General features: G+C 47.8%; 2 protein-coding genes across 4 annotated transcripts in view; one reads left to right on the plus strand and one right to left on the minus strand.

Annotated features, from left to right (window-relative positions):
- CFAP119 (cilia and flagella associated protein 119) overlaps positions 1-11,416 on the minus strand; it is a 123,225-nt gene extending 111,809 nt beyond the window's left edge. Inside the window, exon 1 of the mRNA XM_085618459.1 lies at positions 11,376-11,416. Within this exon, the coding sequence (XP_085474585.1) occupies positions 11,376-11,399 (24 nt within the window). The 5' untranslated portion in view covers positions 11,400-11,416. The remainder of the gene's footprint in view (positions 1-11,375) is intronic.
- Positions 1-22,865, plus strand: part of RNF40 (ring finger protein 40) — a 160,538-nt gene that overhangs the window by 33,719 nt on the left and 103,954 nt on the right. For all 3 annotated transcript variants that reach the window (XM_085618455.1, XM_085618457.1, XM_085618456.1), the window contains exons 8-9: positions 821-895; positions 18,536-18,655. In XM_085618455.1, coding sequence (XP_085474581.1) covers positions 821-895; positions 18,536-18,655 — 195 coding nt within the window. The remainder of the gene's footprint in view (positions 1-820; positions 896-18,535; positions 18,656-22,865) is intronic.

The raw sequence follows: 22,865 nt of genomic DNA on the forward strand, positions 1-22,865 counted from the left end.
CATGGCTACCTCTCATGTCTGGCCACTTCTGTCTGGGGTTTGCCTATAGTCTTCCTAGACAGCGTGCCTCTCGCTTGCCTCTCAAATCCTAACCCATTATTCCCTGCATCCTGCCCAGTCTCTTTCTACCCTGCCTGGTCTCTCTTTCTAGGTTGTCCCCCTCCTTCTTCTGTAGTCTGCCCCCTTCTCCCTATATCCCCTTCGATTCTTTTTTGTCTCTCTCTATCCTCTTTTGTCTGCCATAGGTTCACGCCGCCACTTCCCAATCCCAGTCTCTCTTTGGACCCTGTATCCTGGCTCCCACAGGCGCCAGCCAAACGGTTTCCCACGCATAAAGGGAACAGGGCTTATCAGACCTTTTATTTGCTTACTTGGTAGCCAAGAATGACATTGTTGTGAACCCACTGATTGCTTTTTCAACTAAACATTACCTGTTCGCTAAAGAGTTATTCTATATTGATCGGGTTCCACTAGATGACTTCCAAAAAGGCTACTGTTGCCCTTCTTTGGGTTGAGAAGTTTGCTGCAGTGCAGGGCTCTTCCCATTCAGCCATGTCCCTTTCGGTCTTGCCACTTTTGCACTCTATGGACACGCCCTGTTTCTCTCCTCGGGCAGTATATCTAAGGTTAATTGAATCTGCTATAACACCGAAATTGCCCTTCTAAACCGCCTCGCCTGCTGTTGGAGCGCACCTATTTCAACCTCCTAGCATTGCACCCTCACCTCTGTAACATTCACCAGCTCCTCAGACACTATTGGAGTAAGTTTGGTATGCAAAGTGCAGAATGCAAAACTTTCTCACCTGCTTTTCTCTTTCAGCTGAACTCTGGATCCCACGTCTCAGGAAGTTCCGGCAGCTTCCAGGGTGGACAGATCACACTCACTATGCAGAAGGTAACCCCTTGTCTCTTGTACTCAAATCAATGTTTATAGAAAGTGCTGGACTGGGTAACCAAGGGAAAGGCTCATATTTGTCCACCCAAACCCCTTGCACTTTTCTTCAGATGGTCGGTCCTTTTTAGGTTGAGCCTATAGCGGCAGTGCGCATGCGCTGCTCGCTTTGCGAGGCATGCAGTATTCAGTATGGAGTTGAAACTCCGCCCACTCTCCGCCCATCTTTTTCACTGGCTTAATTCCTAAATGCTGCCTTCCCATTGGTTTTAGGCTTGTTAGTACCCCCTCATGATGGGCATGTGCTCATTTGTGTCCTTCCATGGCTACTGGCCCCTTTACTTCGAGTGTTACACAGTATGTTTTATTAATATTGTGAGCGCTATTTTCTTTGCCTTCTCGCCCGCCCGCACTCCCGTTTGCAATGCAATAGGTTTCGCGTAAATGCGAGTCCTATTGCATTGCAAATGCTTGTTTGCTCTTCTACTCCTGCCCTCGGTGATAGATGAAGAGTCTTGTGGTGTTTTCACCTTTTCTCCCTACACTAGGTTGTGCATTCTAATGTGTTTCTTAAGGTCAGATTTTCCGCATACTCCTGCCATCTTGTGTTTGGATTGGGATAAAGCATGTGTGCCTAATTTATTTTTTAGCGACTGTCAGCACTAGATGTCCGTTGCAATCTCTAATGTTATCCGTGTAGGGGAACGGCATATCACAGATTTTTACACTTAGTGCAAGTAAATCCCGGCTTAATTTTCTGTTCCACGTGCATCGAATAATGATGCCTGCCTGTGCGGGGATTTGGGGATTTTCGAGCTACTGTTTACCAAGCAAACCCAGTAAAGATAACGGGGGTCTATCCTTTCATTACTGCTGCCTGCCTCCCTAGGTTGACAAAGGCCAACTGCGAAGACTTGGAAAGCCTGAGAACAGCTGAGGAAGTCTCAGAGGTTTTCAGAGGTTTACATCCCAATAAAGCTGCGGTACCAGATGGCCTGACTAATGGGTTCTATTAGCAATTCTGTTTGGAGAGGACTCCAAACTTTGTTGACACACACAGTAGCACACACATGACTGACGCGTACATTGTTCTCATTCATAAAACAGGTAAACTTGCTAACATTTGCCAGACTTATCATCCTAGAGAACTCCTTAACTCGCGAGAATCTTTACAAAAGATTTGGCCAATAGGTTGATGTCTCTCTTGCCTTATTGTATATAATGCAACCAGTTGGGATTTATCCCTCAAAAAGCAAGCTGCTGACCATTTCAGACCCGTCCCTCACCTCCTATAGAAGCCACCTACAGGAAATTACCCCAAGCTAGTTCCTCACTAGATGCTGCAAAAGCATTCAGCAGAGTTTATTGGGTATTTGTCTATTGTGTGCTCACTGATTGCAGCAAATTCTAAATTGCCGGTGGCAAAAATGATAGTAAATGGGATCAGATTGGATGTGGTCTCCCTGAAAAGGGCTATGCGTTAGGGTTGCCCCCTTTCATCTCTCTTATTTCTGTTAGTCGCCAAACCACTATTGGTTATTATTAGACAGCATGCAGATATCGGAATGATGTTTTTTGGGACAGAACAGCACTAAATTTACCGGTTTGGGGACAATGTTCTTTTGTCAGTTGTGGACCAGAGTACTCCACCTCAAAGGTCCTAGGAACCTAGAGAACATACAAAAGAGTCTCGGCGTTCAAGTAAGCCTAGACAAATCAGAGATGCTTATTTAGATGTAAGGAAATTCCTTTTTTTGTGTATGGTCACCCCCACGTTTTTCAACTGAGGCTGCTGGTTGTTTCAACTCTTAGAATGCACCAAGGCCTGTTAAACAGACCTCGGTCCACTGACCCCAAAACGTGTACGTTACATTGGCTATACTCAATTGACATAGGTTAACTTACCTTTAAGTCCCAAGTATATAACACCCAGGGTACTGTAAGTTCTGCACTCAACCCTCCCAGGATTTGCAGCACTGGTTCTGCTACCTTGGGCGTGGCAGAGGAAAAATGGGACCCCCAGTCTGTCATTGCAGATTGCAAGAGCAGTTTCAAATTGCTAGCTCGACTTTGTCAATTAAAACCATGGTAAAGTCAAATGTCCCATGAAACATGCGTAAGTCACCCCTATGGCAGGCCTACCGAGCCCTAAGGTAGGTGTGGCATATTTCACGGGAAGAACATATATTTTATGCATTCTGACAGTACAAACGCGCAAAGTTGCGATTTTTACTACGGAAAGGCTTGGTCGCCCCATTGACAAATGCAGGGTTACACACTGGCCTCTAAGCTGTGCTAACTCTTGAACATTGCAACCAAAGTTGCCACTCCAAGGTATCAAACAACTAGTTACATTGAACCCGACTTGGTTCTCAAGTCGAAATTAATGTAACGAGTTACAGTGTGCAACTTTTACAAAGTCAGCGCTTTGTTGCCATCAATTTCCTGTGCCCTTAACGGTTGCACATGGAGCTTGAATCCCAGACAGCTTTCTGCCCCCCTGGGGAGACATACTAACACTTCCAAGAAACGCTACAATAGGGGCCTGCACTGGAGAGAGGTGTTGCATCCCTCAGGCAGGAAGCCCCACAGCTGGTGGCCCAAAGGCGAGCTTCAGAACTGAATCTGCCTTTGAAGGGCAAATGAACACTTGGTGGAGGTAACTCGCTTTGCTAATGCAGACTAGCTGGCACCCGAGGAGGAGAGAGGAAACCTTTGGTCAAACCAATTCTCCAGGGGCGTGTAGCCCCCTTTGGTAGCCAAACGTCTGGGCTGGTCTTCGGCGCACTGAGAGAGAGGTTCTGCCATATTGGGACTAGGCAGAATTGTGCATCCTGGGATAGCCAGATGCCACTCGTCCCAGGAACTGGTCATCAGGAGTGAGGTAATCTGGTAGCCCATTGGCTATCCACTGCATCCTACCCGAAGGGCATTTTCTGTACATAAATAGGGCACCTTGGTACCCAGAACTCGAATCTTGACTGGATTGGAGGAAGGACCAAAGAAGGACTGCCCTGCTGTATTAAGTTCCCAGCGAAGAGAGGATGCACCAGCGTGGACTGCACCTGGTAGCTAGCAAAGAAGGACTGTGCCGGCTGTGTCCTGCTCAAGGAGAAGTCGTCTCCAAATTCCTGCCTAAGCAAAGATTCTCCAAGGGTCAGTCAACTGGCCTCCTGTTTAGAAGCACAGGGACACAACAGCTGAGGAAGCCTCCTTGGGATGAGTGGTAACCCAGATCCCGGATGTAGGAAGCTGGCTCTGTATATACTATACCAAAATGTGGTATAGTGTGCACAGAGTCCAGTGGAACCACCAAAGGTAGGCAGAGATAAAAGTAGATAGCACCTTACTCTCCATTTGTGGTAGTGTGGGCGAGCAGTAAGGCTTTATCAGAGGGTAGTGTTAAGCATTTGTTGTACACACTCAATCAGCAAATTATGTCACACACAATTCGGGCCATTTTTGTTTGTATAAAAATATTAAGTTATTTTATTTCTAGAACCAAGCCTGGCACAGGTAAGTGAAATAAATGCTTTGCAAAATCTTATGCAATGTTTTACGATTGAATGCCAGTTCAAATGCAATGGATTGAAATACAGGTAAGTCAATATGTTGAAAATACTGTTCAGATTACTTTTCAGTTACTTTTCAAGTTACCTTTTCTACTCAGTGTGATATGCCTAGATATCACACTGGGACATTTCCTAGAGAAAAAGTAACATTTTTCAAGGAAAAACAGTCAGTGTATTCCTATGGAGGGAATCATCTGTTAACAAGTCTTTGGGGTTGAGTTTCTGGGGTTAGAACAAGGGTTCTCCAGGGTCGAGGATGCACTCTCAAAGCACCCTCAGCGGCACTAGGGCGGTTGGGTGCAGAGTGCTGAGGCCCAATGTTATCCAATGGGGGATTGGGGTCTCTGATTGGTGGCTGCTGTGAGAAAGTGCCATCTTTCTTGCATGGTATGCCCCCACTTTTTGCTGAATTGCTGAATGTACTTTGACTGAGTTTGCCCTGGACTCCTGCCAATCAGGTGCCCAGGGCCTATGTTCCTTCCCTAAAACACAAAACCCAAATTGGCAAAACCTGGCCACATGTCAGCCCCTGGTAAATGGTACCCTAGGTACCCAGGGCCTTGTGACCAGGGAAGGCCTCTAAGGGTTGCAGCACTCCTTGTGCCACCCTTAGAGGCCCTGTACCCTTACACACACACACACTGCCTTTGCAGGCTGGATGTCTGGGTGCAAGACAAAACAAAGTCGACATGGCACACATCCATGTGTGCCATGCCCATCACCTACACTGCCATGGCATATATCAGCCACCCCTCTAGCTGGGTGCCTTATGCCAATTGTGTTGGCACAGGAGCAGGAGCCCTGTGCCTCTACAGTACCCAGGTCCATTCCTGGGCACTGTAAGTGCAGTGCTGCCATTTAAGAGTACATGGTGCTGGGAGCTCGACAAACACGAACTCCACAGCACCATAATGGCAACACTGAAGACTGAGAAGTTTGGTATCAAACTTCTCAGCACATTAAACCCACGCTGATGCCAGTGTGGGATTTAATGTACCAAGCACCCCAGAGGGCATCTTAGAGATGCCCCCTGAAACCTAACCTACAATCCATGTCTGTTCTGAGGCTGCCTAGGCTGCCACACAGCAGACATGTTGCTGGACCCCTGGGTAGGAGAGCCCCTGCTCTCCTGGGTCTGCAACAATGCACATCCTGGGCGAGGTGCTTAATCTCCTCCCCCAGGATGGGCAGGGGGAAGCTTCCAAGGCATGCCGCCTCTGTGAGCTTCCCCAGGCCACTGCAACCCCCCACTCTGGCGGGAAGCTTGGCCGGAAACCCCAAATAAGGACAGGGGATGTGCCAGCCTGCCAACCCCACCTCTCTGGTGGGGGAGGTGAGGTGAAGCACATCTCTGGGCTTTCACCATCTTGAAGTTGGGAAGCCCTGCCCAATCAGGACTAGGCTACTGCCCCCCTCCCACAGGAGAGAGGCAGAATAGGGGGTGTACCCACCCCAGGACAGGGACCCATTGGTCCCTGCCCTTCACCTACCTGTAACGCCCCTAAATCTAGTATTTAGGGGCACCCTAAACCTTCCATCCCCAGATTCCAGATTCCAAAATCCGAAGAAGAGCTAGAAGAAAGAAGACCCGCCCTGCAGCTGCTAAGAAGAGGAAGACACCAACTGCTTAGGCCCCAGCCCTACCGCCCTACCGGCCTGTCGACCCTCGAACCTGCTCCTGCTCCAACCCGGCATCTCTTGTGGCCAGCAACCTCACAAACCCCGGAGGACCTGGCTACCTTTTGACTCCAAGCCCACTGGGACTCCCATGAGTAGAGGCTCTACTCAAAACCTACTTCTAATCCCCGGCAGCAGCCCGGAACCGCAAACCCAGCACACTCTGCACCCGCCAAGCCTCGCCTGTGCCGGAGTGAACAAAGACCATGAGGACAACCCCACAGCGACTGTGACCCCGAGTCCGGCACCCAAGGACCTCCCTCGACACTCCTGAAGAAGCCTGCAGCCTCAGAACCAGGTGCCCCCCCAACCGCGATCAACAGAGGGTAAGATTTCCCGACACCAAGAGGCACCCCTGCACCCAGCGCCCCGCGGCCCACTGTGCCCGATCCCGGGGTACCTACCTATCCTCCAACTACCTAACTTACCTCTCGAAGTGGTGATGGCACCTCAAGAATCTTCGTCCCCGAGTTTGCAGTCTTTTTCTAAACCGGAGATTTCCCATTGAAATCAATTGAGCGCCCGAAAGCTCAAAAGCACCCTGCACCCAGCCGCCCGAGTGGCCCTGGCAGTGCAACCTCTACACCTATCTACTTCCCCACTTGCCCTGAGTAAGTGACCAGGAGCCCAGCTCCCACAGCCGCATGGCCTGCTAGTCAGCAGCCACCAACCAAGGCCCCCCTACCTCTCATAGGATAACATTGGGCCTAACTCTCTCTGCACCCGGCCGCCCTTGTGCTCCTGAGGGTGAACCAACTTTATCTACCTGACCCTGGGAGACCCCTGAGTCTATGCCCAGAACCTTAACTCTGCCAGTCAAGTACTTACCTTTAAACCGATAACTCCATTTTTCTCCATAGGCTAACATTAACTGGTTTTTCCTGAAATTTCTTCGAAGTGTGGACTTTTCAAAACTTAAAATATTCACCAAAAATCAGCCGAGTAACGAAAACGAAAATACTCACCTGCTCTTAGGTGAGCTCCCAGTGCTGGATCTTGGTGCCCAGCACTGACTCTGAAAAATACTTACAACTGTACTCACCAGTAACCCAATATTCTCCCATAGGAAATCATTGACTGTTTTTCTGTGAAATTTCTTTTAAGTGTCAATTTCTGCAAACTTTAAATATTCTTTAAAAATCGTATAATATCTGAAAACGTAATTACTTACCTATTTTGGATAAAGGTCCCAGTACTGAATCTAGGCACCCAGTACTGGATTACAAAAGTAACGAGAACATACTATACCTGCAACTTGAATTTTCTGCCATAGGGAATCATTGACTGTTTTCTATGAACTATTTTATTAGTGTCAACTTTTAAAATAGCAAAATATTGTCTAAAAATCATCACAGTAATTAAGTCGACTTTTATCACTTGATTCCAAGTACTGACCCAGGACTGAATCTAGGATCCAGTCCTGGAATTCCAAAAGTAATCCTAAAAGTAATCTGTGGCAAATAACTTTGCATTATTATGTTTAGAATTGTGTTGCCTATTGCAACCACTTGTAACTTTCTACAAAAGTCAATTGCATATTGCAAAAGTATTTATATAAAGCATCTCATTCTGAGAAAGTATATTTTAATACCTATTGTTGGTTCTAAAATAAAACAATCATATCTTTTTTTTATATATAAACCATTGGCCTAGAGTTCAGTTATTGAGTGTGTGAGACCATTTGCAGGCTGAGTGTGTGCAACAAATGCTTTACACTGTCCTCTGATACTGCCTTACTGCTCGACCAAGCTACCACTTTAGAGAGTATGGTTATATCTAACTTTAGCCTCTGCCAAACCTCTGGGGACTGTGGACTCTGTACACCCTGTACCTATTTGGGAACAGTATATACAGAGCCACTTTCTCACAGCTGCCCACGGGCAGGCCATAGGGTTGTGGGCCAAAGCTCCTGATGTTAGGCTCAGGGCAAAGGGGGATCCGAGTTAGCACCCAAAGTACACCCGCAGCAGCACAGGGGCGGCTGGGTGCAGGGTGCTGTTTTGGCGTCAGGTGCCCTGTTGATTTCAATTAAGATTCTCCGGTTTCAACAAAGACTGCAGGTTCGGCCACGAAGATCTTCTGTAGGTGATCACTGGTTGGAGAGGTAAGTTGGGATGCCTGGGGATGTTGGGACACCGTCGGTTGGGCCACCCAAGGCCGTGCAGGGGTGTCTTTAGGTGTCGGGTTTTTCTTACCAGCTCCAGTCGCGGTCGGGGGGGATCCTCCAGAAAGAGGCTGCAGACTTCACTGGGAGATTCGAGGCAGGTCAGAGATCACCAGATCTCAGGTCAGGATCACCGGGGAGACCTCCTTGTGGCATTGGGCCACTCAAACTCGGGCCATGGGCGTCAGGTGCAGAGTGGTGCAGACTCGCTGATTTGGCCGGAGCCAAAGTCTGTGGGTGAGCAAATCCGGTGCTCACGGGAGACAGTCTTTTCTGTGGAAGGCAGGGCAGGTCCTCAGGGTTTTGAGGTTGCTGCCTGGAGGACACACCGGGATTTCACATCTCCACGTTTGAGGTGGGGACAGGCCGGTAGGGCTGGGGCCAAGTGAGTGCGCATCCCCCTCTCCTTAGCTTCGGCACGGCTCTTCGGTCCTTCTTCTTTTCTTCTTGGTCAGTTCTTGTCTGAGGAGGCATGGTTGAGGGGTGCCCCTAAATACTAGATTTAGGGGTGTTACAGGTTGGTAAAGGTTGGGACCAATGGGTCCCTTCCTTGGGGTGGGTACACCCCCTATTATGCCACGCTGCAGTGGGACGGGACATATGCCTCACTTTGGTTGGGTCCCTCATCTTCAAGACGGCGGGGACTGAGAGTTGTGCTTCACCTGGCCTCCCCCACCTGACGGGTGGGGTTGGCAAAGGTGGGCACACCTCCCTTCCTCGCTTGGTTTTCCCGCCGATTCTCCCACCCAAAGTGGGGGTCAGAACCGGTGGGGGCAAGTTGCTGGAAGCAGCAAAGGGCCTAGGGAAGCTTACAAAGGCGACAAGCCTTTAAAGCTTCCACTTTGTGGCCCCTCTCCATCCTGGGGGATGAGGCTTGGCACCTCGTCCCAGGATGTGCATTGTTTCAGAGCCCCGAGAGCTGCAGGCTCTCGACCCAGGGGTCCAGAAATATATCTGGCGGTGGCAGCTGATGAGCAGCCACTCAGCCTGGACACTAGTGTTGGGTCGTTTTTCAGGGGGCATCTCTAAGATGCCCTCTGTGCGCATTTTTCATTAAATCCCACTGTGGCATCAGTGTGGGTTTAATGTGCTGAGAAGTTTGTGTGTGTGTGTGTGTGTGTGTGTGTGTGTGTGTGTGTGTGTGTGTAGGTACGTGTGTGTGTGTGTGTGTGTGTGTGTAGGTACGTGTGTGTGTGTGTAGGTACGTGTGTGTGTGTGTGTGTGTGTGTGTAGGTACGTGTGTGTGTGTGTAGGTACGTGTGTGTGTACGTACGTACACATGGCCTCTAGGGGTGGCACAACAAGGGCTGCAGCCCCTAAAGGCCTTCCTTGACAGTGCCTGTGGTACTATTTACAAGGGACTGAACTGTGGCCAAAGAGTGCCAATTGGGTTTTGTTTTTTAATGCAGTTTAGGGAAAGAACATTTGCCCAGGGTACCTGTTTGGCAGGAACCCAGGGCACACTCAGTCATAGCCCACATCAACAGTTCAGCAAAACGTGGGGGCAACCATGCAAAAAAAGGGCACTTACACCGGATCGCTGCTTTCCGCTGTTGTGCAGCACCAGGGCCCAAAGCTCAGAAGTTGCATCTGATTCTGCTGGACCTGGGTATGTCATCCGAGTGTAGCTTGGTGTCCCAGAAGTCAAGCTACAGCCAGTAGAAGGATTTGGCTCTGACCCAGACACTGGATGACTGGAAATCCAGTGGCGCGACACCTGTGTCATTGAGCTTCTTCACGCATCCTGTATCCTCAGCATAAGGATCACTTCCATAAGAATCCATTGGACGAGGATAAAATGACTGGAACTGTTGAAAAACTGCTTCTTCTGTCGAGGTAACTGTTTCTGATGGCCTTAATGATCCCCCCTGACTGGCTCCCTGTCGGAGCTGGTCGCCCCGAGTAACTCTAACTGACTGCATTATAACTTTTCCAACTTTCTGCTCAAAAAGTTTCTAAGTGTCAAATTAGTTGAATTTCCCAATGCTTTTTCACGGTTGAGTGAAATGCTTTGATCTACCATGCCTTGTAAATTCTATATCTCCGGAACCCTCTGGTGGATCTTTTTTGTAGTGATGTCGAAAAATACATACAAAATACAGTCTTTTCTTATAAATTGGTGGCATGTCGATACCCTTGTGTTCGATTACATCTTGCAGCAATAGCTGCCTATTCCCAAAATAGACAGCATCCATCACTCTTCAAAATCCCAGTTATTAAAGCATTCATAGAAGGACTCAAACTAGTCATTCCACCTCGTGTACCTACAGCACGCCCTTGGAACCTAAACGTTGTGCTTACTGGGCTCATGGGTCCACCTTTTGAGACTTTGCACTCGTGCCCACTTCAATTTCTATCACGGAAAGTGATATTTTTGGTTCCCATTACATCAATCAGGCTTTTTAATGAGCTTCAGGCATTAACCTTAGAAGAACCATTCTTTCAGATATATAAAGACAAATTGGTACTTTGGACTAATCCTAAATTTCTACCAAGGTAGTTTCTCAGTTTCATCTCAATCAATCCATTGAGGTATCTGTACCCCCCCCGCCCACCACCCCCTGATTCTGTGACAGAAAGAGCTCTTCATTCCTTAGACGTAAAAAGAGCACTCGTGTTCTGCATAGATAAAACTAAAATATTCAAAAAACAAAGCAACTCTTTGTAGCCTTTTCTCCACCGCATAAAGTTAACCCTATATCTAAGTCAAGCATAGCCAGATGGATAGTAAAATTCATTCAAATTGCTATTTTAAAGCCAAAAAACCTCTACCTGTAACTCCCAGAGCGCACTCTACTTGTTAAAAGAGAGCAACTGTGGCTTATTTAGGAAATATCCCCATAGCTGAAATTTGTAGAGCAGCTACATGGTCTACCCCACATACATTTACTAAACACAACTGTGTAGATGTGTTAGTAAGCCAATTTAGGTCAGGCAATGCTAAGCAACCGTTTCAAACTACTGCAGCTTCCAGACGCTAGCTACCGTTTCTAAGGAGGTAGTGCTTCACAGTCTATGCAGAGCATGTGTATCTACAGCCCCAGTGGCCCTCAAACAGATTGTTACTTACCCTGTAAGCATCTGTTTGTGGCATGTAGTATTGTAGATTTACGTGCATCCTTCCCTGACGCTTGTGGCCACTGCAGTTATGTTTTACACACTTCTCTTAGCGTGGTCATCTTCATTCTGACACTTTCGTTACACTCCTCTCTCATCTGCTAGCGGGAAAGCAATCTTAACAAAGGAGTCGATGCCCACGCACAATATCACCAAGAGGAGTCACTCTACCACGTGACTCAAAAGATTTCTTAGAAGAAAAACAAGTTGCACAACTCCTAACCCAACACTAGATGGCAGGAGTATGCAGAGCATGTGAATCTACAGCACTACATGCCTTGAACAGTGCTTACAGGGTAAGTAACACAATCCTTTTGTTCTATCATAAAGGAAACATAAGCTTAAATTGTCTGTAACTTGAAAAGACAATACAATTTTGTAGAATATAAAACAACTGCTGTGGAATTCAACCTTTTAAAGCCTTCTCAGAGTGGCTTTATTATTTTGCATGCGTAGTAAAGAAAGTTGCTTTGGAATTCACCAGACCGTTTGATTTCCTTTGCATACTTGGGACACCGAGTTGCCATGGAACCCACCAGACAGGTTCATAGTTTTCTTCAGGCTTGCTACTCAAAACTGTTGTTGCATTTCAGGGCTCGAAAAATCTGAAAAATGGTACTAGTCCTGCAGGACTAGTACCTTGAAAAATCTCCTCGCCCTAACAGTGACCTACTTGACCTCCGTCTCTGAAAGCGGAGCAAAAGTGACAAGATAACAAGATTTAAAGGCATTTTTATTGCTCATTTGCTTTGTGAGCAATAAAAAGGCCTTTAAATCTTGTTATCTTGTCACATTTGCTCCGTTTTCAAAGACGGAGGACAAAAGTTAGTATGTTTTCTAGGACCTAAAAATAGCTCGACCTCAAAGTTTACCTCGCAAATGCGAGCGGTCGAGTGGATTTGTCGAGCCCTGCATTTACAAGGTTCCTTGATTGCTTTTACAAGCTTGGTACCCAGAACTGTTGTAAAATTTAGCTTTTTGTTAAAATAAAGGAAGGTCCACTATTGGGTTTCTTCCTGGATTTTTTGAAACCCAGTCTTATTCACTGTCGGGTATTTCTTTGTTGGAAAGTTGCAACTTGCACAATACATTTATTTCATTCTGGGGAAAATTTAAGCAGTTGCTTTGCATTGGAAATGTAGATATGCTTTCATTGGCAGGTCAATGTTCAGGGACCCTCAGTCGGATATTTTATCTGTATTAAGGAAATCTGGAAATTTCTAAATCTGACCTTTGTTGCATCAGTTCCATTAGAGCCTGCAATTAAGTTGGACAGCTGGGAAGAGACCGTTTGAACTTCAAGTATACATCATTGTGTTGTTAATGCCAGAAGTAGTATGGAAAGTGGGAGGAAATGTTCACATCACCAAGGGTTCTGGGTACTATGTTTGAAATACTCCTTGAAGAGATAATGCATGAAACATACATAGGTAATGCAGGAAGACGATTGCAACCATTCACATGGTAACTTGTGTAATAATGCAGAAGCTTGTGACTAAAATGAGTATGCTTTTGACAGCCTGGATTTGCAAGCTGATCTGCTCAATAAGCCATTTGATGGTAATGTATTGTTCCTTATTTAAGTGTATAGAAAATCAAAAAGACAATGGACATAGTTAAGAGGCATCAAGGTCAGCAGTGTTGTGGGTTTGGCTATAAAGTGTAAGGAATTCAAGTGTAAGGATATGCCTCTTTTTGGATGGTTAGCCCCGAGTTTTTCCATTGATGCTGCTGTTTTCTTTTACTCTGAGTGCACTGAGGCTTGCTAACCAGACCTAAGTGCCAGTGCCTTGATCCTAAAGTGTACGTTGAATAGGCTGTTCCAAATTGGAAATGGCTACCTTACCTATAAGTCCCTAGTAAATGGTACCCTGGTGCCCAGGGAATGTAAGTTAGAGGGGTACCCCAGGGCTTGTAGCACTGGTTGTGCCACCCTGGAGGTCCCCCAAGTAAAACGAGTCCGCCTCTGCAGACTGGCAGAGCAGTCACGCACTGCTAGCCCGACTTTGCAGTTAAAAGCAATGGCCAAGCCACTACTTACCCTCTCCATGAGAGTAACTCACCTCTCTGGCACGCCCACCGAGTCCTAAAGGCAGGGTGTGACGTATGTCACAGGCAGGACATGTCCTTACAGTGAAGCCTGCAAAACTCCTGTTTTGACTATGGAAAGATTTGGTCACGCAGTTGGCAAGTACAGGGTTACATGCTGATCCCTCAGCCTGTGCTAACTCCTGAATGGTGCGACCGAAATGGGCACTCCAAGGTATCAAACAATCTGTGACATTAGGCCTGACTTGTATCTCAAGTTGAAATTAATGTAACTTGTTGAAGTGGGCAGCTTTAGCAAAGCTGCCACTTTGTTGCTTTTGAAACTCCTGTGCCTTTCTTGGACACATGGAGCCTGCTCCATGAGAGCCTTCTGCCCTCATGAAGAGACATGCTAACGACTCTCAGGAAGGAGAACAACTAGGAATTTCAAGCCATGGTGGTGTCACCTCCCTCCTGCAGGAACCCACTTGGGTGTTAGCCCCTAAAGGTAGGCTTCAAAGGGGAAGCTGCCTTTGACGGGCAGATGTGCAACACTAGGAGGGAGGGCTGTTCCATTGTTGAGGTAGCTAGGCTGGCACGGGAAGCAGAGAGGGAAAACCAGTTGCCAACTGGTTTCCCCAGGGGCGTGTGGCCCTGAGGTTGTCACATCTCGGTGTAAGTAGGGAGGTCTGAACACAGAGAGATGGGGTCTTGCCATCTTGGGAGTGGGCCAAATTATGCAATCTGGGATAGCCAGATACCACACTCCACAGGAAATGGTCACCAGGCGGGAGGGAACCTGGTAGTTTATTGGCTACCAACCGTATCTTTCCTTGAGGGCACTTTCCAAAGACAAAGAGGGCACCCCTGGCACCCAGACCTAAGATCTCGGTTTGGAAGGAGTACCGAAGAAGGACTGCCCTTCTGCACTGAGGGACCAACAAAGAGAGGGACTATGCCTGCCTTGTCCTGCTGAAGGAGAAGCTGTCTCCAGAGCCCAGTCAAGCCAGGAGAACTCCAAGGGCCGGCTGACTGGCCTCCTGTTTGCAGCACAGGGACACAACTGCTATAGAAGCCTGCAGGACCAAGACCCGAAGCACAAAGTTGCACCCAAGTTTGCCTAGCCCGGGAATGCTGTCGGAGAGTTGCTGGGACCCTCAAAAGGTAAGTTATAGACCCAGGAAGGATTGGCCTGTGACCAGAACAACAGGAGACTGGTAGTCCAGTGGCAACTATACTTCGGCCAGACTCGAGAGGATTTTGTGGGACGTCTACCCTGCAACCAGGCCCCCTCACCGTCTTTGTGGACCGTGGAATCTCTGTAGGAAGACGCCCGTCAAATGCTTCACATTTACAGCATCCATGGAGCATTTTCATTATTTTTTATCCCGTTCATCAGGACCATCCCATAGGAATCCACTGTAACACTGATAAAGTGCCTCGACCTGCTGGAGGACAGCTCCTTCTGTAGAGGCAGCTGTTCTTGAGAACCTTGCTGGTCCTCCTGACTAGCTTCCTGCCGGAGTAGTCGCCCCAAGACCTGCTAACCGACCACATTGACACTTTTTGTGTTGTATTTTATTTCATTTTCATAAACAATACAAATGAAAAAGGAAGGAAACCAACCTAAGTGAAAATCAAGCATCAAAAAATTATCATACAAAAATTAACATAAAAAGTGGATCGCTAAAATCAGGAGCAAATAATAGAGGATATAACAACACAAATTACCATAATAATCCTGGGAGGGAGATGAGGAGATTGGACATAAGAGGGACAGCACAGGGAAGACTGGGGGCGTGTACAGCAAAATGAGGAGGGGGTATATACACTACGTAATACGCACCACCACAGGCAGAAGCAGGTGCGAAGGAGAGGAGGGGAAGAAGCAGGCAGGGCCAGCGTGTTCATGATTGCGTGCTTATCAGCGTCCCAGGGGAGTTATCGGGAGTTGGTTCTTTAGCCAGCTCAGCTGCTTGATACTAAGCAAAGAGGCCCCAGAAACTTTTCGGGCGATTGCAGGGAGGAAGCATCTCATTATAAACATCGGACTGGGTGTTACAGTAGACCATATCCCGTTCCCATTCCGTGACAGTGGGCAACGGCCCCCTCATCCAGCGCATCGCCAATCTACGTTTGGTTATCAGAAGGCCGAAAGCCGCTAATTTACGTATGGGTTTCCGTAGCGGTTTAGTATAGCCCAATAATGCTAATAGGGGATCAGGGGCAAGGACACTGCCCAGAATGTCACTCAGCTTACAGAAAACTGCAACCCAATAGCGCTCCACCGGAGGACACCCCCATACTAAATGGAAAAAGTCAGCTTGAGCCGCGTGACACTGTTCACATTCATCAGTCGCGCAGGCCAAGCCTGAAAAGGCGTAGGGGAGAATGATATACTCTGTTCAGGAATTTAAAATGTGAGAGCCTATGCTGCCCATTGATTGAGATCTGACGGGTAGCAGTACAGCAGTAAAGCCAAATCTCATCTGTGATCGGAGTCCCAATGTTCAGCTGCCATGCTTGCCTAACCTTATTGTGCGGGAGAGTTTTAGTGGCCAGAGCGGAATTATATAACCGTGAGATCAGTTTGCTCGGGGCTTGCGCGGATAAAAGAGATGTCAGAAGGGGGATGGCTAGGGGCTCCTGGAGCTCATCGCCTAAAATTGTTCGCAAAGCGTGGCGAGTTCTGAAAAAATGAAATTTTGTCAGCACAGACTGTTCTTCACCCTCCGCAGTCACCTCCTCCCAAGAAGTACTCGGCCATTGCGGAAAAGGTCGCCCATGGTGTGAATATGCAGACGGCACAATGAAACGAGTCCCTTTGTCTGTGCTCAGCGCAAACCAAGAACACCATTCTACACGTAAGCGAGGAGAATATAACTGCGCACCAACATGTAGTCTGAGGAGCACATGCCATGCGTGCACCACCGAGTTGATCGAATCCAGTATGCCGCAGCGCCGCGAGGGAGGCTGTGTGATAAAGCAGGGCAAGGGACGTGGGGAAGAAGCAACGCTCTCTATTTGAAGATGTGGCAGCTCGGGCGCCCATGAACCCAACCATATGCATGGGTGGCCTGCGTGGCTCCATAGTAGAGTTCGAGGTTTGGGGCGTTCAGCCCCCCATCAGCATATGGAAGCATGAGCGTGTCCAATGCCACTCTGGGAGTCTTACCAGCCCACGCCAGTTTAGTCATCAGCGCAAGAAGTTCGCGGAACAGAGATTGTGGGAGAACTATAGGGATATTGACAAAGAGAAAGAGCAGGCGAGGGAGGACCAACATCTTCATCAGGGCAACTCGGCCAGTCAAAGAGAGGGGGAGACGTATCCAACGGTCAGTGTCGTCAGTGAGCTTGTCAATGGCCGTACCATAGTTGGCCCGTATCACAATGTCCGTATCAGAGTGGACATGAATGCCCAGATATCGCACGGGGTCAGTAGTCTACTGCAGGGGAAAGTCAGGCTGGAACCGCTTAGTCGAGGGCGTAAGAGGGAAGATGAGAGATTTGTCCCAATTGATCCTTAAACCCGAGAGGTCGCCAAAACGGAGGACCTCACGGATCACCGGAGCAAGATGAACCTCTGGATCTCGGACATAAAGGAGAGTGTCGTCAGCATAAGCGGAGGTGATGAGGTTATACTTAGGAAAGCGAAGCCCTCTGTGGGCGTGATATTTGCACAAAGCTCGCAGCAGGGGCTCTGCGGCCACCGCATAAAGCAATGGGAACAACGGGCACCCCGGACGAGTGCCCCGCGTAATGGAAAACGGGTCAGAGATCGCATCGCCCGTCCGCACCCGGGCCATAGGTGCATTATACAGCACCGAAAGCAATTGTAAATAGATTTCACCAACCCCCATCCGAGTGAGCACAGCCTTCATGAATTTCCATTTGATCGAATCGAAGGCCTTTTCTGCTTCGAGAAAGACCGCTGCAGCTTTGACCTCGGGCGCACGTGTTGTAGGGCACCGAAAACTGTACGGAGGTTGTAAGACAGTGTGCGGCCTGGGATGAACCCCGCTTGTTCAGGACCAATCAACTGCGAGAGCAGAGGCGACAGATGGTTTGCCAGAATTTTGGCATATAGCTTAGTGTCGACATTGAGGAGTGAGAGCGGCCGATAGGATGAACATTTACGCGGATCTTTGTTGGGTTTCAATAGCGTGATGATCAATGCCTCACGCATGGTAGGGGGCATCAAGCCCTCAGCCGCAATCTAATGAAATAGAGTGATTAAATGCGGAACAAGGAGATCACTGAAGCTCTTAAAGAATGTGACAGTGAGCCCGTCCATGCCAGGAGTGCTGCCCTCTCGCATGGAACGTAGAGCGAGGCGGACCTCCGCTGCCTCAATGGGGCGCATCAGGAACTCTCGGTGCCAGTTCTGTAACGACCACATTGACACTTATCTAAGTTTTCTCTGCAAAAGTTTGTGTACAAGTCATTGACTTTGCCAAGTGTGGTTTGCGGTTGAGTGAAATTGCTTTGATCTATTTTGCTGGTAAAATCTGTACCAAAACTAGCTACAAGATGACATCAGTATGCAGGGACAGTCTGAGAACACCACCAAGGACATCACTCTAGTGGCGCAAGAATACAACTTTTCCTGTCTGAATTCTTGTGCAAGTCATGGCCTCGTTATTTGAACCGTTTTAAGTTTTGCCATTTCTTGAAGTCCCGGATAAGGTCTTTTGGTGGGGAGTCAAATGTCTGTGAGTAAGAAAAAAAACATTGCTTTTTATGTTGGTCTTCTGGCAGGGGATTGGAGAAGCTGACTTTTTAGGTGTATGTTGGTTCTCTCAGGAAGAGAAAGAGAATAGATGTATCTCGGTTCTGTTGAGACAAGGGGAGCCCAGGTACTTAGATATGTGTATCTCTGTTAAAAAAAAGGCTAAGATAAGCTTAAGGCACAGGGAAACCTTGTGTTGTTCTTGGGTAGAGTTAGGGGTGGGCAGAGCAAGTGGAGGTCTCTCCTAATGGGTTCACTCTTGGCACGTACAGGGGGAAATGGGGCTCTATATGCTACCTGTTTGATGTACACTCTTCGTATCCCTCACATAATTTCATTTTTAACTTTTGCCACAGTTTGAGATGTTGAACACAGAGCTAGAGGAAAACCAGGAGTTAGCCAACAGCCGGATAGCAGAGCTGGAAAAGCTGCAGAATGAGCTACAGACAGCTGTGCGATTGAAAGAAAAACTAAAGGTAATGCATGCTGGTCTTTTTTCCTCCAATAGACCTGTCTGAAATAATTATGGAATCTGTTGTTCCTGCATGCTCCCTCCTCCTACATCCTTTGGCATGGTGTGTGCAGATGGCCGGACTTACCTACTGATCGATTTTACTACCCACCAGTAGTGACCTTTAAGCCATGCCCTCTTCTTATTTGGGTTAATGAGAAGAAAAAAAAATTCCTTTCCGTTCAGAATTGGACTTGGAATTGTGGTTTTATATGCCATTGGATAGGAGACCTTGCATATTCATATAAACAACACATTTTTAAGGGGGGGTCCAAGGGAAAAATTATTTACCGACCCTCTGGTTTCAAATCCCTTTACCTTATATGCAATAACAACAAACAAAAACCAGGGTCAACATAGAGGAGCCTAGACCTTATACATAAGCATCTTAAGAAATCAGGAAAAAAACCAAAAAGTGAACAATATCGTTAGTAATGAATCCCATCAGCCACTAAAAGTAGCGTACATCATCATTTAGGATTCAACCATACATTCCCCTCCAGTTCAAGGGGGTTGTGTAATGTATGAACAAAGAAGAAGAATTAAATTCTAATCTTCAGGTCTTTCATGATGTCGTTAACACACGTTTAAGTAGGGTCGATGGTGTTAAGCAGTGCAGAAATCAAAATCAGTGAGTGCAAATATTAAAAACATCTACAGGGTCAGAACAAACATTTTATTAATAACTGATCAAGTGATGAGACTAAAAAACAATGCAAGAGCAGTTTGAAAAATTAACTGCCAGTGTCCTAGATGCGGTCTACATGTTTCAGCCTTATGATTGAAAGACAATCAGGCTTTCGTCAGGGCCAGAATAACCATGCTACTGCTGTATTGTGTGTAATCCCAAAATTTGAAATGAAAATATACAAAACCTACTTGAATGCAGGTTCTGAAACACTCCCAAATATACGTGGAGTAATTCTCAATTCCTGAAAACAATAATAATGAGAATTATAATAGAAATAACAATAGTGTTCACAAGCATTTTCCACAACAATATCTTAAAAATAGATGCTTACAAGAGTCCATTGAATCAACATTATTATCATTCATTTAGCCATAATAGACCAATCTGTAGCGAGATGCGCTAAATTCCAAAAAATGTGTTCAAGAAATTTTCAAAGGACGCTTACCCCTCAGCGTAAGGGGTCTCTCCTCACCCCACCTGGCATCCGCTTAGATAAATGAGGCCCCGCTCTGTATCGAAACAAACGGGTATAACATATTGTTTGCAAAACATTGTCTGCTTTAAATGCTAAAAATCACTACGCGCTTGTGAGAAGTTGGCCTGGTATATGATGCTCACTATTTAAAGTGATCACCTTGTACCATGCCAAGCAACCCTTATGGTGTGGTTGTAAGTCAACCTTTTCGGACTAGCTGCCCTAGTGGTAGCGTAGGCTAAGCAGTCTTTGAGGCTAAACTCGTGAAGCGTGTTAAGCCAGCTGTTTTACCAAATGCAACCCCCTTTTATACCAATGAAAGGACACCACACCGATATATATTCAAAATATATATGTATTTATTTCTCAAAGTAACCCCTAGTCTCTTTATGAGCACAGGAGCACAAATCGTCAAACAAGATTACAGTAGAATACACAGAAGTTGCACTTTATATGGATAGGCCCTGGTGGCCACTCAAACCATATACTAAAATAGTGGTATAAGTACCACGAACAGAAAAGGGAAAAGGCCTAGGGCCTCTAGAATCGCTGGGCCTACAAGGAGCTAACTTCAGTTAGTGACCAGGAGGTCCACGGGTGGCGTGTGCAGAGCAAAAAGTCACACGCGTGCTCCCATAGGTTTCAATGGGTGCGTAAAAAGTACAAAGTTACTGCAAAGAAGATCTTCCGGATGGACTAGGAACTCAAGATTTGGAACACAGGCACTAGAGATGTAATACTACACTTGGGCACAGGTGTGCCAGCTTTACCTCACCCACAGGAAGCGGGTGCATAGGCCTCGAAGTGCGTCGGGTTCCTTCTATCTGTTCCGGGGAGCTTGAAGACAAAGATGCTGCAGGCGGTCGGTCCGGGAGAGATGCAGTGGATCCACGAGTGGATCGGAGATGTTGAAGACCTGTAAGCAGAGGGGACAGTGTTCACAGTCACTAGCCAGTGACCGGCGTGGCACCAGGTGGGTACCAGGCAGTGTCGGGTGCAAACAGGAAGAAAGGTGTAGCTTGTCTCCGCAGCCACGTGGTCCCTGGAGGTCGACGACGTCCAGGAGTCGGTTCACGAGCTGTCCCACGCAGGCTCTCGCTGTCGGCGGTGTCGGCGACTTGATCGAAGCAAACAAGCCTTGGCAAAAGCAATTGTTGTAGGAGATGAAATAAGCTGATGGTTCTGACCAGCAAGGTCAGAGGGACTGCTCCTTTGGAGGGGAGCAAGGGCCAGTCTGGAGCAACCAGACCAGCGGTGTATTTCTTGAAGTTCGTCGCCAAGATGGCTACTAGCCAACGGGCCAGCAACCGGTTAGGCGCGTCGAGTGGCAAAATGCAGAAGGGCCCCACGCAGATCGTGGAGATGCTGGAGGGCTCACCTTTGGTGCAGATGCTGCTCGGGTGTTGGGCTTCTCAGATCCCAAAGCACAACTTGGAGGGAGCCTCGGTTGTTGCACTTGTCAGCTTGTCGTGGTCGTTCCAAGATGGCTGGCTCCACGTGTCTCGGTGCCTCCATGGGTCTCCTCTTTTCAGGGACTGTGGATCGGGCGGTGAGAGGTCTGGAGGTCCAGGTCTTGTCAGTCTCTGGGCTCGGGCTCCGGCGGGAGGCGGCGGCAAAGCAGACGTTGATTCGCTGGATGGTGCTTGCGTTAGCAAGGTGGTCACTCCCTGACCACAGGGGAGATTGGCTTCAGTCCTCTGTGCAGCAGAGCGTCGAAGTTCCCGTCTTCTTCTTAGTGTTAAGTTGATTCCAGGATGTCTGAAGTCTTAGGACACAGCTCCTACCTTTAAGCGGATTCTAGGGGCCGGACTACCTGCTAGGTCCCTCCCTATGGGTGGGACCAGGAAGGGGGGTGGTTACACCCCCAATCCTTTGTCCAGCTCGCCCCAGGCCCGGGACTGGTGTGCCCCAGGACCGGTTTGAACTGGCATATGCACCGAGGCTCCTTGTGAGCCACAGGCATGTCTGGTTTCTTTCAAGCCCTACCTGACCAATACACAAAATCCTGTCTGGGGTGGTGCACGCACCTCCCCTGCCAGGAAACCCTTTGTCCACACCTCCCAAGCTGGAAGGACTCCCAGCAGCAGGAGGGCAGACTTGTGTCTGTGGTGGCAGCATCCATTTTGTGGAGCTGAGGCTATGTCTGATTTTACCCGGGTTTCAGGTACTGTACATGTCGTGTCCCTCTAGAAGGGTGGAATGCTAACCCCGTCGCCAGAATTGGCGAGGGGTTAGTATTCCAATTCGTATGACACCTTACTCGACATGTTTTGATAAAGCCAAACCAAAGTTAGCATTTAACCGCGAGGTTCATAATGCACTTAAGAGTATATGGTATGACGATATCTGGAAACAGTAGAAGGAAGTTGTTCCGACCACTGCAGACAGGCTCAGCTCATGCCAGAGCACCATCTCACATGGAACCAAGCACTCTGCCTTCAGGATTGTTAAGGCCTGCCATAGGAGTGACTTATAGGCTACCAGGTGTCCCATTTAAGGTTAGGTTTAGGTATACTACACCTAAGTAAGAGGTGATTACACCAACTTACCCCAGCTGAGTGATCAGCCAGTTGTGTCAAATTGTTAGGCCAAGCCTGGGGTGGCATAATACATGCTTCAGCCCCTGGCAGGCCTTGGGTACACCAATGCCCTGGGTACCTAGTGTACACTGGTACAGGGGCTGACAGGGTGATCCACTTCCAATTGGTTATGCACCTAGGGTGCATAGTTTTAATTTAGTAGAGAGAACAGCAGGCTGGGGGTCTGATTGGCAGGCCCACAGCCTCAATATGTCAAAAACCAGTGAAGCAAAAAGCAAAAATTTGGGGTGACCATAGGATAGCAGACCCTACTCTCCTACACAACCCCCCCCAAACGCTGGGACATTAAACTAGCCTTGACCAGTCTCGTCTTCATGTCCTAAGTGGAAGTACCTGGAGAGACCATCTGCATTCCCATGGTCAGTACCTGGCCGGTGCTCCACTGTAAAGTCCATCCCCTGTAGGGAAA

Source organism: Triturus cristatus, chromosome 7 (assembly GCF_964204655.1).
Source record: "Triturus cristatus chromosome 7, aTriCri1.1, whole genome shotgun sequence".
Classification (NCBI taxonomy): domain Eukaryota; kingdom Metazoa; phylum Chordata; class Amphibia; order Caudata; family Salamandridae; genus Triturus; species Triturus cristatus.